At 39.0% G+C, this 17,727-nt stretch overlaps 1 protein-coding gene across 4 annotated transcripts in view; it reads left to right on the top strand.

The window, feature by feature from the left end:
- LOC149777916 (uncharacterized) overlaps nucleotides 1-17,727 on the top strand; it is a 57,094-nt gene that overhangs the window by 23,190 nt on the left and 16,177 nt on the right. For all 4 annotated transcript variants that reach the window (XM_089939012.1, XM_089939013.1, XM_089939010.1 and 1 more), the window contains exons 4-5: nucleotides 803-1,007; nucleotides 7,290-7,625. In XM_089939012.1, the coding sequence (XP_089795138.1) occupies nucleotides 803-1,007; nucleotides 7,290-7,625 (541 nt within the window). The remainder of the gene's footprint in view (nucleotides 1-802; nucleotides 1,008-7,289; nucleotides 7,626-17,727) is intronic.

Raw genomic sequence — 17,727 nt, 5'->3', positions numbered from 1 at the left:
TTATTACTGTTATCAAGTGAATATTGTTGTTTTTGTTGGATTTAATGCTATTTTTCAGCATAAAATAGGCTATACATGGCAGCCAGTATAACTGATGGAGGAAGAGCACTGACCCACAGGAAGTTATTGGCAAGCTTTCTCATGTACTCACATTGGCAGAGCCCAAGACTCAAGCCCACGCAGAGACGAGATGGCATTGATCTGTAATGGTGAGTGCTTTAGACCACTTGCCCACCCAGGGTCCATCAAGTGAATGTGCCACTTGTCCACCCAGGGTCCATCAAGTGAATGTGTCACTTGTCCACCCAGGGTCCATCAAGTGAATGCGCCACTTGTCCACCCAGGGTCCATCAAGTGAATGTGCCACTTGTCCACCCAGGGTCCATCAAGTGAATGCACCACTTGTCCACCCAGGGTCCATCAAGTGAATGTACCACTTGTCCACCCAGGGTCCATCAAGTGAATGTGCCACTTGTCCACCCAGGGTCCATCAAGTGAGTGCGCCACTTGTCCACCCAGGGTCCATCAAGTGAATGCACCACTTGTCCACCCAGGGTCCATCAAGTGAATGTGCCACTTGTCCACCCAGGGTCCATCAAGTGAATGTGCCACTTGGCCACCCAGGGTCCATCAAGTGAATGCACCACTTGGCCACCCCTTTTGGAGTCCATATAAAGGCTAATTTCATAGAGGAATTAGATTGAGTTTACATTGTTGGATATGTTTTACAAGAGCTTACATTGATATAATTAACTTTGTCAGTTATTCATTTAGCTACATGCTCAGACTGGTCTCTTTTCAGATTGATAATGCTCCAGTGGATGTCATCTTAAGTGCTGACCTACAGATGAAGGCCTTGAAGACAGCAATACATGAAATTCGACAAGAATTGGGAATGCAGGGGAAGAGTTCAGTGGATACTGTTAACTCCTTGAAAAAGGAATATAAACAACTTGGGGAACAGCTGTTAGGACCTAGAATGGGCAGCATTGAAAGAAATTTTAAAGGTAAAACAGCTCAGTAGAATGGATGTCAGAGTAAGATAAAATGCTGTGAAATGTTTGTTACTATTATAATATCTATTTTTTTATATTTTAATTGACAATAATGAGCCTATTAATTTGTGGGAAATAACTCATGTAAAAACAGGAATGTGATGGTACAATCTGACATCATTTTGCAGACAGAACTTGATACGGTAATCTTGTATGTCATAAATTGTTAGATTCATAGTAAAAACTTTGTTATGCACTGTTTTAGTTCAGTTAAGTGTAGAGCAATGTAAGTCAAAGAATTTAAAGAATCTATCATGATTGATTAAGAAATGGAAATCCTGGCTTGTTTCAGCTTGTCTTTGTATTGGATTACCAGGACATCCTGAGACATTCTAGGATATCCTGTGAACAAGAGTTCTTTAGTCTTGAGATATTCCAACCCTGGGTCTTCCTGGCTTTAAACATAATCATGACAAATTTTTCCGCATGTACCACTAAAAGAGGAATTTCTTGAAGTCATATGCAATATTTCTTCCACCATAAGCCCAGGACTAAAAAATGGTCAAATTGTACGTTGTGGTCTTATTGGCAAGGATCATCCTTCATAAATATTTGTCCACATTTTTACAGAATTTTGAGTGGATCTGTTAACATCGGATCATTTAGGTATTCTACCATATAAAGGTCTTGGCAAGTGGCTCAAAAACAATTACAGCATAAATTAATTTTCAAATACAGTGATAGAACAACAAAAAGAAATGTGCATAATTAATTTCCCTGTGGAAAATAAAAGCAATACACCATATTTATTTTTCTAATGGTGATGATTTTGACATAACATTTAATGGAATAAAGTGTATACAGTAAGTAAACTTATTATCAGTCATAAGTGAGAGGAATTCTTGAGGTACAGATGGTTTCTTATGTCATAAACATGATAAAAAGAACACTACTTAGCTATTACATAAGCAAGTCTAAACTTTTCTGTTCCGCACTGGAATTTAAGATGTCATTGGCGAGGCTAGAAAATGGCAACACCAGACAGGAAGACATTTTTAATTAGACATTTGAAGACATTTTGTAAGGAATATTAATTGCAGCGATTGTAGATGTGGATGGACTTGATCCAGACGTCTTCGTGGATTGGGCAAGACTAATGGGGTTGTGTCATGATGATTCTGCATATGGACACTTTGAATGTTATTTAGGCTGTTCTGGTGGGAACACCCTAAATAACATTCAGGCTGTTACCACCAGAAGTTGCACCTTATTACGTGTGAGCTTCAAATGTAAATAACATTTATGATTGCGTTGGTGGTAAAGTTAGGCAGTAAATAAAGTATATGGAAGTAAATTATATATTGCCAACATCAAGAATTATAGGTAGTTATAACTATTTTTAAATTTCTAGCTTTTCAAGTCATCTTTTTCATATCATTTAGCAGTATTAGATGTGAAAGGTCAGTTTTAGACTGAATAAAGTAGTGTTTTAGCCATAGCACGCACTCCTTAGGGTCACCAAACACAACATGTTTCTGAGTACTGATTTCTATATATATGCTGGGCGTAGGACATCAGTGTTCTGTCTTCTGACTGGGTACTGTTTTATGACCACTGGTCTAAGGGTAGCAGGTTGTAGGATTGGTTAAGTACCTCCCCCCTTTCTCAGTTTCCTATATTTTCATTCTATCCTCATTGGGAACTGCCTTCAAATCATCTGAACTTGTCTGAGGAAGTGATCACACCACAGATATTTCAGAAGTTTTGTTGGAGTACAACACAAACCTGTTGAAGGAAGCCCCTGTTGATGTGGAGATTTTATTCAGCATGTTAATCTTTACAGTAGCTTCCTTAGTTCTGAGAGGTCAACAATATAAGTTCCTGGCTGTTGCCACTGGTTTGCCTAAACTGGTGAAGATGTGCTGCAATCCTGAGAGGCAGTTAGGACTCCACCTAAGCATTCTAAACTGAGGTCCCAACAAAATGCCATTTTCTGCAATATGTATTAGTTGGAAGGGCCAGGGAAGGAATCATTCCCTCCCTCAGGAGGAGGTTGAACTCTCTTCTGCCAATTCCCCCGTCTCCAAATATCATCATAGGTTCCAGTATAGCCTTATTAGAGGACTGGTTGGAATTAATGGACAGTGCATGGATCCTTTTGACTATGATAGAAGCCTTCACTTCCAGGATCCTCTTTTTCTATCAAGGAATCCAATTTGGTTTCGCCACACTAAACTGGAATCCTCAATGGAAAATATAGATACTTCTAAAGAAGATTGCAGTTGAGAGGGTGAGAAGCGTTCAGCATGTGGGATTCTATTCCTAGGTCTAAAAGAAGGGGGAAATATTTATACTCATTCTTGATCTTTCCCTTGGTTAAGGAACTGACCTTAAGAGTTTCAGGATAGAGCTGTTTGCCTCAGTCAGACATGCTATCAGATTGAATGACAGATGTGGTTTCCATAGACCTCCAGGATGTTTGACTTCACTCTCCCATCCTCCTGTCCTAGATCAAATTCCTATGCCTTTGTCTAGGTCACGGTGTCTTTCAGTTTTGGGCTTTCTGTTTTAGCCAAAGTTCTGCTTCTAGAACCTTTATCAGGTTGATGGTATTAATAGCCTCTCACTTATTTGGGGTTCTTGTCATGAAGTAATTTGAAGACTGGTTGATACACAACATTCTCAGATGTGTCCTACTATGGGACGTGCCACTCTTGTGGAAGACAGTGGCTTGTCTAGGGTTAATACCAACCAAGAGAAGTCGAGGAAAGTTCATAGATCCTTCCTTCCCAGACAGGATCACAAATCACGCATATACTCTCACAAACAATACTGTTTGGAAAGACTTCATTGTCTGCTCATCTTTACCTCTTCTGGGGATCTTGAATGTGGGAGCAGATCTAGTTCCCCTAGGAAGACCTAATATGAAGCCTCTTCATTTTCGCTTCTGAAAACTGGAGACCTCATCGAGACCCCAAATCTGCCAAATTGTTTTTGGATTCTAATTTCATCACCATCATGCTTGGTGGCTAAATCATGACAGATGGCTTGCTGGAGATCTGATACATGTCCCAGAACCTTATTCTTTCTCTATACCAACAGCTCTGGTTCAGGCTGTTGTTCTTGTCTAGAGCCTGATCAGGTAGTCCTTCAGGGCTTGTGGTCTTGAGGAAAGGATTTTATTTATAAATCAACAGCCTCTATCTAGAGCCTGATCAGGTAGTCCTTCAGGGCTTATGGTCTTGAGGAAGGATTTTATTTATAAATCAACAGCCTCTATCTAGAGCCTGATCAGGTAGTCCTTCAGGGCTTATGGTCTTGAGGAAGGATTTTATTTATAAATCAACAGCCTCTATCTAGAGCCTGATCAGGTAGTCCTTCGTGGCTTGTGGTCTTGAGGAAGGATTTTACTTATAAATCAACAGCATATATGCAGACTGTTATCCTATCATTACAGAGTTATGTTGACTGCCAAAGACACCACTCGGCGACATATGTACCTCAGATGGCAAGGAGGCATTCATGCACCTTCTCTTTGTTTGGACTTTCACAAATGGAGAGCTTAAGTGGATATCACTCAGACCCCACCACATTCCAGACAAGTTATATCTAGATGGACAGCTAGTCCTTTTCAGTGAGGGCAGTGGTAGACTTGTTTGCAAAAGGGTTGAACAACAAAATACCACTTTCCATCTCCTGTTCCAGTTATTGTGCATGGGGCAGATGACACCTTCAACCTGAAGAGGAATCAACTGCATGTCTATGCCTTCCCATCTTTTGCAATAATCAGTCAAGTTCTCAAAAGAGTCGGGACTTCTGTGTCATGGTTTATTCTGATAACTCTGTGGCCAGAATTTACCAGATTAGAAGCCCACACAGAGTTTATGCTGATGAGCCTTCTGCTGACTCGGCAAAGAGGCCTTCTGCTGACTCGGCAAAGAGGATCTTCCTGCATAACAACCAATCTTCATTCCAGGATCATATCGACTGACCACTCAACTATGATCAATTTTTGAAAATGGTTGCAGATAGCATATGTCCAGTCAGAAGGCATTAAACCTCCAAGGTGGATAGCATTCTGATGAGTGGAAACATGATTTTCTTTCTTTTCAAAGAGAAAGACTGTAACTGCTATAGGGCAGCCATATCTTTAAGTTCTATATGGGTTTCACCATAGGATTTGATCCTAATCTTCTTGTACTAATCAAGTACTTTGAGAATTCAAAGACTGGTATCTTGTGTTGTTTGTTGTAGCCGGAGAAACCTTATGAACTTCTGAATGGTGAGATGTGATGTTTTTCATAGTCTTCTGAACTTTATGTATGGTAGAACCCTCAAGAACATTACCCTAAAGACGATTTTGCTTCTTTTCCTAGCATCAGTGATCCTTTATTCAAGTAAAACTGCTGTGCAAAATACTTGCCTGACAAAATTGCCCATATTTTATTCTCATTACTTCAGTGATATAAGATTTAACCAGTCATGAGACTTCTGAATGAATATTCTACATAAAAGTATAAATGCAGACATGTACACTTCTAAATACAGGTAGCAAGTATAAATGCAGACATGTACACTTCTAGGTACAGGTAGCAAGTATAAATGCAGACATGTACACTTCTAAGTACAGGTAGCAAACTTAACTCTTAAAATTTAGATCTTTCTGATTGTAGATCTTATTTCATTCACAGTTTTAATCCAATGACTGGCTTGTAAAATGCTAAAGCTATTGCTTCAGACACATTTGGTAATTGAACACTGTAGCAGTTCACTGAATACACATTGTAAATCAAGTCTGCTAGTACACACTGTGTTTCACACAGAAATAATCCTGAAATTACAAGTCCAGCTTATTTAAAGCCATGAATAATTTAGGTTCTCTAGTATGCTGCCTGTATTAAAAATGTGTCAGTCGGTCACATGTTTGGTTGACGTATAGAATGATGACATCCATATGGTATTATTGTTGAAACATACTAACAGTGTAATTTAATTAGCAGTGACTAAAGTTAAAGATTAATATTACATTACTGCTTGATTTGGCGTTGTTGGCTGTGTTGGTTCAGATGATGTGGCAGTCAAACATACACAGGGGATTCATTTTGAAATGTTGTTAATTTATGCTCATAGTAGATGACCTGTACATCCTCCATATTTTTCAATATATTATGTGGAAAAAATAGCAAATATGGAAATACAACTTTCAAGTGCCAAATTTGAATTTGTGTGAGGTAAATATATGGAAAGTTTGTATTTGGCAAGTAAGAAAATAAAAAGAGAAAAAGTAGGAGGAAATTAAAGTAGAAGCAGCCCACCTTAGTCATTGTGTAATAAATAGAAGGGTTGTGTGCAAAATGGTCTGTGACCATGCAAGTGTAGGGTGTCTGGGTCTTCTGACTGTAGTGTAGGCAACATCATGGCTTTGCCAGGTTCAGAAAATTAATTTGAATTAACCTTTTTTTAAAGATAAGAGCGGCTGAAGAAAATCACCCTCTTGCCATTTCTTTGCAAGACATGGTGCCTGTGAGTGCCTGGATAGAAAGTGTATGGAACACTTCCCCTCCCATGCGGGGCAGTCTTTTTGAGCATATCTTGCCCTTTACTGCTAACATTGCATCTTTCTAGTATCTTGGTAGGAGCCTGACTAGTCTTTTTTCTGGCCAGTTCTTGTGGATGATATTTGGGTCTTTCTCCCCAATTTAGTTGCACCTGCCAAATTGGATCCCATACAAGATTGTATTTATTTTAAGGGCATCTTAATGATCTTTCCTTATTTATCAAATTTTTATTCATTTATTCTTATTACTCACTGTCCTTCCTCCTCACTCAGATGTCCTTTCAGTCTTGCTTCAAGTCAGAGAAGACTGATATTCAGTCACAAAGTAATGTAAGGCATCAGATTAGTACAGCGTTTATTAATCATAAATATTAGCATGTCATTTTCCATTTATTGTGACTTCCCTCTCAGAATCCTCCAATTTTCCCTAGTTTTGAGACCAAATGCCTTTTAAAATCCTTGTAAGTATTTTAAAAAATAAGTTAGGAGGTCTGGGATCCTTACTTCCATGATTCGCTTTATTTAATATGTACCTGGAGAAATGTAAAAGACAAATATTCATTTGATTATATTATGTGAAAACTTGGTTATCAATTATGAAAAAAATATAATGAGGCAGAATGTATGGCTACGTGCATATTTCCTCCAGGTTTGTTGTACAAAAGGAGAACACTTAAGTTTTGTTAGTATTATGTGTTCAACATTTTGCATGACATTAAGACCTATTTACTTTACAGAAACATCGGTGGCCTGGAATTATACGGTAAATGAGCTCCTTAAAGCGTGGCAGCCAATTGAAGAATATCTTTTAGAAGAGCTTGCTCCCAAAACTCTTTTGACTTTCTTTGAGAAGGAAGGTCTGTTGTCTGCAGAAGAATGTAAAACCATGTGTCAGTTCAGTCGAAGTAAAGACGCGAAAGAGCTCCTACGAAGGATCAAGGCCAAGCTTCCTGGTGCATTTTTGTGTCTTCTTCATGCTTTGAATGAAACCGAGCAAGATGTAATCATGCATGGATTGACGCAGCAAATTGATGAGCTGCACAAACCAACGACTTATGATAAACAAACTACTGGTATGTTTATATTTGATGATAAATTGTAAACTCATGCACTTGTATTTATCTTCAAGTCAGTACAATAGTTACTAATGACCCTGATGGATGTCGCCCTTAATTACATCAGAACAGGGCAGAATCTTCCAGTTCAGTTATGTGATGTCCAAATACATTTTGAGGACCAAAAGATACTGCACAGTTTAGACATTAGTAATTCCACTTTCATTTTTTTATTATTGACAGTGGTACGTTATGCGAAGCACACTGTTCCACATTCTAAAAAGTCAGATTCTCGAAAGACTCAGAAATAAACCATGGCATATCACTATTGAGATTTGCATATTTTGAAAGAAGGATTGATATTCGTTAACGTACAGTGACCTCAGAGGTGTAAATAAATAATCATGAATGCCTAATGCATTATTGATTACCAGAGCTTACTTCATTATTTACATACATTACCTTGTTTAGATGATGAGATTCAAGGTCTGTAGATAATGTGTAAGACGTGAACTACCCATGGATAGACTTATTTCCCTGGCCATTCTTTCTACTTCTAGCTAGATGTAATCCTTATGACATTTTGGATATTGGAGGTGGTTTGAACACAAAAGGTGCCTATCATCGTTTGAAGCTATAGAAGGTCAAATAAATGAAACTAACCTTTAGGCTAAAATAAAGCTTAATGAGTATTACACAGCGATATTAAACGCAACAAACTGCTTTGCATGGTGAATTTACTTTTCCAAGACAGTCTGCTTTTTCAGCGAACTAAACATATGTAGCCATCACCAATGATCATTTTATCAGATATTCAGAAAAGCGATAAAGGATTTTAATGTCTCAAAATAGCATCAGTGTAAATATTGTTTTTAATATCAGTAATAATTTACCTGCTATTATTGCATTCCTCTATCTTTTCCTATCACTAGTGGCCAATCCAGATTGAAAATTTCCTCTTTCGGTTAGTGTTTGAATTTCTAGAAGAAAGTGGAACATGATACCAGTCTAATGCCATATGGATTTCCATCATTCAGAATGTCTTCTTTTCCGTGGACTTTGTATAGTTCCTACTTGCTTCTGGGCACTTGCCATTTTTTTTCATTGGATGTATCCTTTGTCAGTCATGTACATTGTTTTGTATTTCATATTTTCCCGAGTCCTTGTGTAAATTACATTTATTTATATACTTTTCGTTATTTTTTTAAGGGTTTTTGTTACCACTGTAATGATGCAGCAGCTTCATTTTTTATGTCCCATCTTAGCAACTTTAGTTCACTTAAGTATTAGCTGCCCCTGTTTTGTTCTGGTTTATTGTTGTATTTCCTTTCAGTCTTTCAGCATATCACAAGGTGCATTTAAATGTGGCTGGATTGGATAATTTTCACCCCACATACTTGGTGTGCACTGTGTGTGAAATGAATGGATACATGTCCTTGTTTAGTCTTTATATGATGTGATGTGGGGCTCAGCTGAAAGCTGCCACTCCTATTGGGGCAGGAAGGGTCCTGCTTGATTCCCTGCACTGGTAGAGCCTTTCCATTCTCTGGGTGGATCTTTGCATGTTCAGTTGTAGGGAGTCACCAGCTCCCATAATGGAGGGGTCTGGAACTCTTTCTGGGTACAAAATCTTCTGTAAAAGAGGCATGACTGACACTTCCTGACATAAACGAAGCATTGTTTTCTCTTTGCTCATGTGGACCTGCTTACAGATGTAGGTGATCTTGTATGTTGGATTCCCCCATCGGGTCTTCATTGTCTGATTAATCATTGGCTGGTGACACCTCATTAGACACTTGTCACCAGTTCATGGATACATGACAGTGTACTGGGAACTGAATTCCAATCACCAGTCATTGGTAAGGCATCAAGTACTTGTTTTCAGGTGTCAATCACCATAACTCTGTAAGACTTTTCCACCTTCATAGAGATGGTGTTTTGGAAACATCAGAAGTGTTGTTGGAGCACAGCAAAACTTTTTGAGGCTTGCTCAGTTGATATGGAGATGTTTTTCAGGTGGCAAATCCCAACAGTGGCCTACAAGATTTAACAGATCAGCAACACTTTCACATGATCCAGGGTCCGATTAAACTGGAGAAGAAATGCCACCACTGTAAAAATGTTGATTGGTCCTCTTCCTAAATATTTTAAACAGGGTCCCCAGAAGAACCATCAGACATATTTTGAGGTGGCCAGAATGGCAAGGAGGGTGTCATCAGATTAATCTACCTCCAAGGAATGAGGCATTCAGTCCTAGAGAGCCACACCCTTTCCTTCCAAGACCCCCTTTTGCCTACATCCTGATAGGTGCCAGACTGACCCTTATTTCAGAGGGTTGGTCATGCCTCATGGACAATTCCTGGGTCATCTACAAGGGGGTCCGCATTTGGTTCCACCTTTTCTAACTGGTATTCCTAACAGTAGAGGAGGTGTACATCTTTCTGAGGAAGTGTGCAGCATCTGGAATCCAGGATTTTATTCCTGGAATATCCTGGTTTAAAAAGTGGGGGAAGATGTTCACTCGCTATTATTTGTCTCCTGTTAAGGTTTCTTAAGGATGAGTGTTTCAGGGTGGAGACATATGCCTCAGTCAGGAATGCCATAATGTTATAGGACTGGTGGTCTTCATAAGAGTTCCAGGATGCTTTACTTCACATCCCCATCTACGCAACCCACAGGAATTTCCATAAGTTTTTTCAGGGCCAGGAGATCTTCATATTTGGGCTCTTCCCTTTGTCCATGTCCCGGTTTCCAAAGCTTTAATCATGGTGGTCCTCATCATCCAGTACTTTGATGACTGGTTGATGCATAATGTGCTGTGTCCTTCAGAGTGATCTGTTACTTTTCTTGTAAAAGATGGTGATTGTTCTGTCACTAATCTCCAACCAAGAGAGGTCAGATCTGAACCTTTCTCAGAATTTTATTTATGTAGGAATGATATTGTACAGCAGGATCTCACATCTCTCTATCATCTCTGAACAGATATCTGTTGACCTCTACCTGATGCTCTGCTGGGGACTTTTAATGTCACACTGAACTTAGTATCCCCATGAAGACTTCATTTTCAGCTTCTCCAGCTAGTAAAATTGAAACCACACCACACATTGACCCTCTTTATGCTTGGATCCTTATGTGATAGAAAATTATCACCATCTGAGTTGGTGGTACAATCAGAACTGATTTCTGACAGAGTCCAGATAATTGTCTAGGATGTTATTGCATCATATTTGCCATGTGCAATACATTGGTCATGGCATACCTCAGATGTCAAGGAGGTAACTCATACACAGTTCCTTTATTTGAATGTCTGGTATGTTATTCATTAAAACAGCTTCCTTGAAGATCATCCTGCGTCCAACACATTCTTGGCAAGAAGAATATCCTGGAAGACAAGGTCAGCTGTTCTTCACCAAGAATGGTCTCTTGGACTAGTTGGCAGCAGAGACACTAGCTACGATGTCGTAGCCTCAACTTGATTTATTGTGGTTGAGGCTACAAACTGATCCCATATCATGTAATGGAGCAAAAAAAATTCATCACTAAAGTCAGAAAAACAAACAGTGTAGAAATCTACTACATGAGTATAATCATGTTGTGAAAGAAGTTTGGCTTATTTTGAATTTATTAAGCCCTTACACGATAAAATAAATTGGCATGGTTACACTAACCTCACCGTGTCCGCCATGAAAGACAACACAAGACTCTCACCCTGAGCCCTGTTCTAAATAAGGCTTGCCAGACCATTTTTGGATATTCTACGCCATGTTATTAATTGTTGAATGACATAATGTGCGAAGACGGAGAATGGATACTTGCATTAATTGCAGAAACCAGCTTTTGTTGAGAAAAGGCAAAGTTACTGACTTTTCAAATCCAGTGGGTAGCAGGACAAATACATCCTTTTTATCAAACAAGTGTCGAATAATGTCTTCTTTATGGAATTTCAAAGTTACCAATAAACCGTATTTACTTTTAATGTGCAGAATTTCCGACTCAAACTGCTCCATATTTTTACTACAATCTGTTTACGTTTACAAAGAAGGCCTCAAGGATGAGAATGGAAGTAGTCATTATGTGGCGGACGATCTGAACAAAAATATCGGATAAGAAAGGTAAACAAGATTTTACAGCTATTTCTACAATGATTTTCGACACTGCCAGTATTAAATAAGAGGACTACTCAATTTATTTCATTATATGCAAGGAACATGTTCAAAATGGTTGATTTTATGCTAAAATGCGTCGGGGGTGAATCACACCCAGCTTGCTCTATTGACATACATAGGTTCATGTTAGTACCCCATCCACAAGATAGGAGATGGGGTACTAATATTAGTACTACATAGACCCTTTTTCAGCTGAGGGAGAATTCAACAAGTGGACTTGTTTGTTTAAAGGCTGAACAGGTAGTAGTGGGCACCTTAAAATCTGAATTTGGGTCGTATACACCCACATTTTTACACCTTATAATCCCTTAGGTTTTTCATTGTCAGGATCTCAATGTCACACTTTTCCAGAAATCCTAATATCATTCAATGCCTAAGATTCCGTTAATTTTCACATTTGTCACTTAGGTACTTCATATTCGAGTTGTATTTCATCATTTCTGCTCTTGGTCTTAATCCTGTGTTTGTTAATTTCTTGTCAATTCATCTTTTAATGCATTGCATCTATGTCCATTTTCATTGATTTTTATGGTTTTTAGTACATCACTATCAAAGCTGTGCTTCTTGTGGTTCATTTCTCCGATAGTCATTGTCAGAATATGTATTTCTTACCCTTTTATTGCTCTGTTTCATAGCTGGATTTACGAACTTCTTTTTTAGTGTTCATAATGCTTCAAAATACTGGCAAATGTTTGCGTAAAATAGCGGCATGGAACATTCACACCACCTGTTTTGCATGCATGGCATATGTACACACAGATGGTCGCCCCATTTGTTGTTTGAGGTTTGGGTCCAGGTAGATGGCGGTGGACTCGCAGGGCTGGCAAGAAGGGTTCTGCCTCTTCCTTTTCTCAAGAGGTACTTCTGGGCATATGAAAGTCACCTGCAGCTTGGGCACACACAGGTGTACAGAAGTTGCCTGTTTCGGTGGGGGATTTGTTTGGATTTAAGAAGTCTACAGCTGCTGCTAAGGGGAGATCACTGAGGGAGGGATCTTCTGTACTTAAAATTGTATGGAAGCCATGAGCTCCAAAAGCTAGCTCCAGCTTCCAGATTGATGGGAAGAGGGGTCATCATCATGTGTTAGTAGACGTTGATTTGAAGCAACATTCAATTACATCAAACCCACTAAACTTGACCTTGGTTATTGTGAAAACCCATGTATATTGAGCGTTTTGGTCTTGTCTGAAAAATCCTTGCCTTGACCTCTGTTAAGTCCATGATCTCATTATGTTGGGCGTAAGTTTTAATCTGAAGTAACACATGGACTTGCTTAATTTGATGAAGTGTGTCTTTTACTTACCAGCTCAGAAATTTTAAAAGAAATGATACAACATTTCAGCTACTAGCTGTACCTCATACCAGCAAGGATGGAAAGAAGAAAAGACTAAATTTTACTGGTAAAAATGCTAATCAGCCAATCTCATCAATGCATGGTTTATCACTTGTATAGGGCATGGAAAATTATGTCATAAACAATACATTAGAGTAAGAAAATGAAATTTAATTTCTGACCTTTATTGGATCTGCATTCATAATGGACAGTGTCATAAGTCAGCACAATGATAATATAGCATAGTAAATATCATCTTATCTGTAACTCCGTAAATTACAAGATCAACCTCATTAAATGTGGTAAAAATACCTAATTCGTATCACATGATATATTTAAATTGAATCTGGTACTTTTAGTTATATTTAACGATGCTGACCTTAAAATTTTACTGAGTTAGACAGATTGGATAAAATTCATGATGCTGTGTGGAACAAACTATAGTGGAATCCCATTCCAATATTGTCTCCGTCAGTCACCAACTTATTCCATACAAAATTAACAATTTATTTTAAGAGTTCACATCTAAAAAAACAATAGGTTGAATGTTTCCGTGCTTGGTGTGAGTGTAAGCCTTTAACTTCAGCATTGCTAGATCACACAACTTAGTCATCTATAAACAGAAACTGGTAAAGTTCCAAACCAAGCCAGTCCCCCAGTATCAAAAACCCATGTGACTATTAATTTTTTTTAAACAAGAGTAAATAAAAGCACCAATGGAAAAAAAAAGTAAACCAGAGCACCCTGTATTTTTCTTTTTAAAATGAACTTGTCAATTATTGTGCCATGGTTACAGATTCTTCAGTGCAAATGGAATGAAGTAGAAAGTGACTGCTAGGAATAATATCTATGAAAGAGACAGAAAGAGAAGTGCTTTCATTTATATTTTATTTAATAAATATAAAAGCCTTTCTATCCTTCAAAGGGAGATAATCTGACTCTCCTTTTGATGCATTGTTGTTGAAGGTCACTGATCAAAGCCTGGAGAAATATGTGACTACAAATGAATAGCATAAGTCAGCTTCTTACATAATTTGATGTTGAGACAGGTAATTTTAAAGACTTAAAACATGTTTTACAGTTGTCTGTATTTTAATACCGACAGCGTCATCTTTTTCTGGTACAGAGCCAAATTTTATTGTTAAAAACCGGCATATACAGGTTTAACTGTACCGCTGATGATGAGCAAAATCTATAGATTCTCATGTACAATTTTGGTCAGTTACGTTTTGCTACTGGTCACAAGTCAACATTAACGGAAGAAAATACTTTAAATAAAGTACAGTTCCTTCATATGCATAATGATTGTACTGCAGTAGGTTTGTCAGCTAAACCCTGCTATTTTGGGACCCAGTTATATCAACGATTTTTTGACTCCCGATGTAATTGAGGTAACTGGGTTTGACTAATAAGAATTGAGTCCCCAAACTAAACTAATGGTCTACATCTTCAGATGAGTCATTGAATGGTGATTGGGCACTGGGCACTCTGTATACAGGACATTCAGCACCACATAGTGAGTAAGAAGACAGTGAAGTTCTGTCACTTGACACTGGGTCACCAGGTGTTGGATACCACTTGTCCAGTATTTTTCTCTAGTCACTGTCATTGAAGTTTTGTAACCAGTCAACATGTATCCAACACTATCACTAGGTACTAGGCATTGGACACCAGAATAGGGTCTTGTGACTGACAGAGGTTATCAATTATCAGTAACTAGGTAACAGGCTTTGCATCACAAGGTAGCAGTTGCTGAGCACCAGTCACTTGGAGTTAGGTCTTGTGACAGCTGAAAAGGACACTGGACACATGGGAACTGGGTCACCAAGTACTGGGCTCTGGGTTTGGACACTGGACACATGGGAACTGGGTCACCAGGCTTTGGGTTTGGACATGGATCACTGGGCGGTATCTCATGTGACATACACCTACTTCCTATTACAGGGAAAGAGAACCAAAGAGATAGAACTGTTTATATTTGTAGATGCAGACAGGTTCTCAGAACAAGCTATTACACCTGGATCTTCTCAATAATTGGGGTCACCTTTTGTTGTCCCACTTTATGTGTGTGTGTGTGTGTGATTTGGTTTTTTAACGTAGCGTTAACAATTTAGTCATATCGCTACGATGTCTGCAGTGTGGCAGCTTATAGTGATCCCTAGCACTGGGACATCATATTGCAGACATGTAACATGATGTCCACCCAGTCACATTATCTTGACACCAGGTCAACCAGTCCTAACACTAGCCTCTTAATGCTGAGCGCCAAGCGAGGCAGCTGTTATTACCATTTTTAAAGTCTCTGATATGACTCAGCCAGGTATCGAAGCCACGACCTCCAGCATTTGAGGCAGACGCTCTAAGGACTAGGCCACCGGAGCGGTCCCACTTACTGTGAGTAAAGAGGAAGAGATTGTGACTTTAAATAAGGTAGCAGATGAAGTTTTACCATCGTCTTCCTACTTCTGTTTTTCTGTCCTATATAATCTTGGGACACTTTGATGCTGTACACTTTGGAGAGGCTGTCTGTGGTGCAGCCCATGTTGGACCAAGTGTTGCTCTTTTACTTTGGGAAGGGAAGGGAACTGGCTCAGAAAGTGACTAAAGATCAAGAAAGGGCCTGACAGCGGCAGGGGTGGTCTCACCCACCTGACCTTTTAAGTAGAGGCAGACCGAAATTCGGTTTCGGCGCCGAAAGTTGGCAAATGGCCTCTTTCAGCATAGTTTCTGTTTTGGCCAAAGCCAAAAAGTTAGCTTTCGGTTTGCTTTCGGCCGAAACTGATATTGACTTTCGGTCATCAGCCGAAGATCTATTTTAACTTTCAGAATGCAACGCTAGTGCTGCGTCTCTTACTCTGCTTGTCGGCCGGTCAGTCGGCGCTAGGCAATTATAGGCACTGTTGCATTTCAGTCTACTCACGTGTTGAATACAGAGATTTCGAAGTCTGAAAATATTGATAATTTCAGTTAGTTAAACTGTAGTGAATTAATCTGTGTGAAGTAGAAAATTGAAGTTAATAATAAACGGAATAGTTAACCACCGCAAAGAATGTCGAAAAATGCAGTGAGGGATTACTTCACAAAAATCGATTCTGATGCAAGCAAGGCGCAGTGCAAAGAATGCAACAAACTGTTATCACTTGGCAGTGATAAACCAAGACTTCAGACAGTTTCAGGCTTGAAAGGTCATCTGGCCAGCTGCCACAAGGAGCTCCATGGTACGTATCTCAAGAGGTCCATGAACGACGGAGCAGAGCGTGCCTCGAAAAAGATGATGATGGAAGAGAAAGCGACTAAACATGCATTACCAAATTTTGTGCAGACATCCTTGACATCAATGGTCGAGAGCAGAATGGTCTGGCCTGATCACCACGTTGCAGTTCAGAGAATTGATAAGTGCATCATGGACTTGATCGTTGTTGACATGTTACCCTACTCAGTTGTTGAAGTGTAGCAATGCATCATGACCCAGGCCTATTTAATAAATCTTGTGTTCGGCAACTTCGGTTTATCTTTCGATTTCGGCCGAAGGTGTAGTCAAACTTGCGGTTTCGGCTTCGGTTTCGGCCGAAAGTCAATTTATAACTTTTGGTCTGGTTTCGTTTTCGGCCGAAACCAGAAATTTAGTTTCGGTCGGCCTCTACTTTTAAGACTCCTGCTTTGGATTTGTGTGCCTCCTTGGTGGGGATTTCAGCATGGACATGCATCTGTCTTCCTGTCAAGGCTTTCAATGTGCTGGAACTGAAGACATTGACACCAATTAGCATAGTTTCACATGCCAACCGTTTTTGTCGACTTGTTGGTGCACAATGCAGCCATCTTTAAAATCTTGTAATTGCATCTCTACTTTAATAGAAAATCATATTGAAGTGGGCTTTTAATCGAATACTTTTTAATATATCCTGTTTGTCTTAAAAGAAAATGGTGTCGATCTGATGTCTAATTTGATGACAATAGCAGTCATCTTGAAAATCCTGTTATTACTACTACTACTCCTGAATGGAACGTCATATCTTAAAGATATCGTTATCTCTGATGGATGCTGTAGCGACATGGCATTTTCACCAGTTCACTTCTTATGATACCTAATTGGTCATAAATGAAAATGATACCCATATACCATGGCAACGGTCTTAAAATCTTCTTGTCAATTACGAATCCTGATCATATTGTCATGGATTTTTCACTAAAAGACTTCTAATCATGTGTACTTTGTCCCAAATGAAAACGGTGCTGAGTTGACAGGTGCACCACTGCAGTTAATGTAAATCTCTTGTTACAGCTGAAGGGCATCAGATGTTGTTTCAGTACTTGTCTGTTAAAAGGAAATTCTTTTTGCCAGTATAGCATCAGTCCCTTCATTGGGCACTTGTTTCTGTGTGTAGCATGCTATCACTTGCTCATATTATTGAATACTAATAATAAGACCCAGGTCCTTCAGGGATCTAAATTATGCAGTAATAACTATGTTTGAAAAACAGGAATATCTGCCAAAATAAAACGTGTTCTGTTATTTGCCTTCATTATATGATATTTTACATGGTCTGAATCAGGTTGGGGTTTGGTCTGAATCAGGCAGGGTTTTGGTCTAAATCAGGCTGGAGTTTGGTCTAAATCAGGC

The sequence above is a fragment of the Sinohyriopsis cumingii genome, chromosome 17, assembly GCF_028554795.1.
Source record: "Sinohyriopsis cumingii isolate HCF-2022 chromosome 17, ASM2855479v2, whole genome shotgun sequence".
Taxonomy (NCBI): Eukaryota; Metazoa; Mollusca; class Bivalvia; order Unionida; family Unionidae; genus Sinohyriopsis; species Sinohyriopsis cumingii.
The sequence above is the reverse complement of the archived record's forward strand: the minus strand, read 5'-3'. Positions and strand labels throughout refer to the sequence as shown.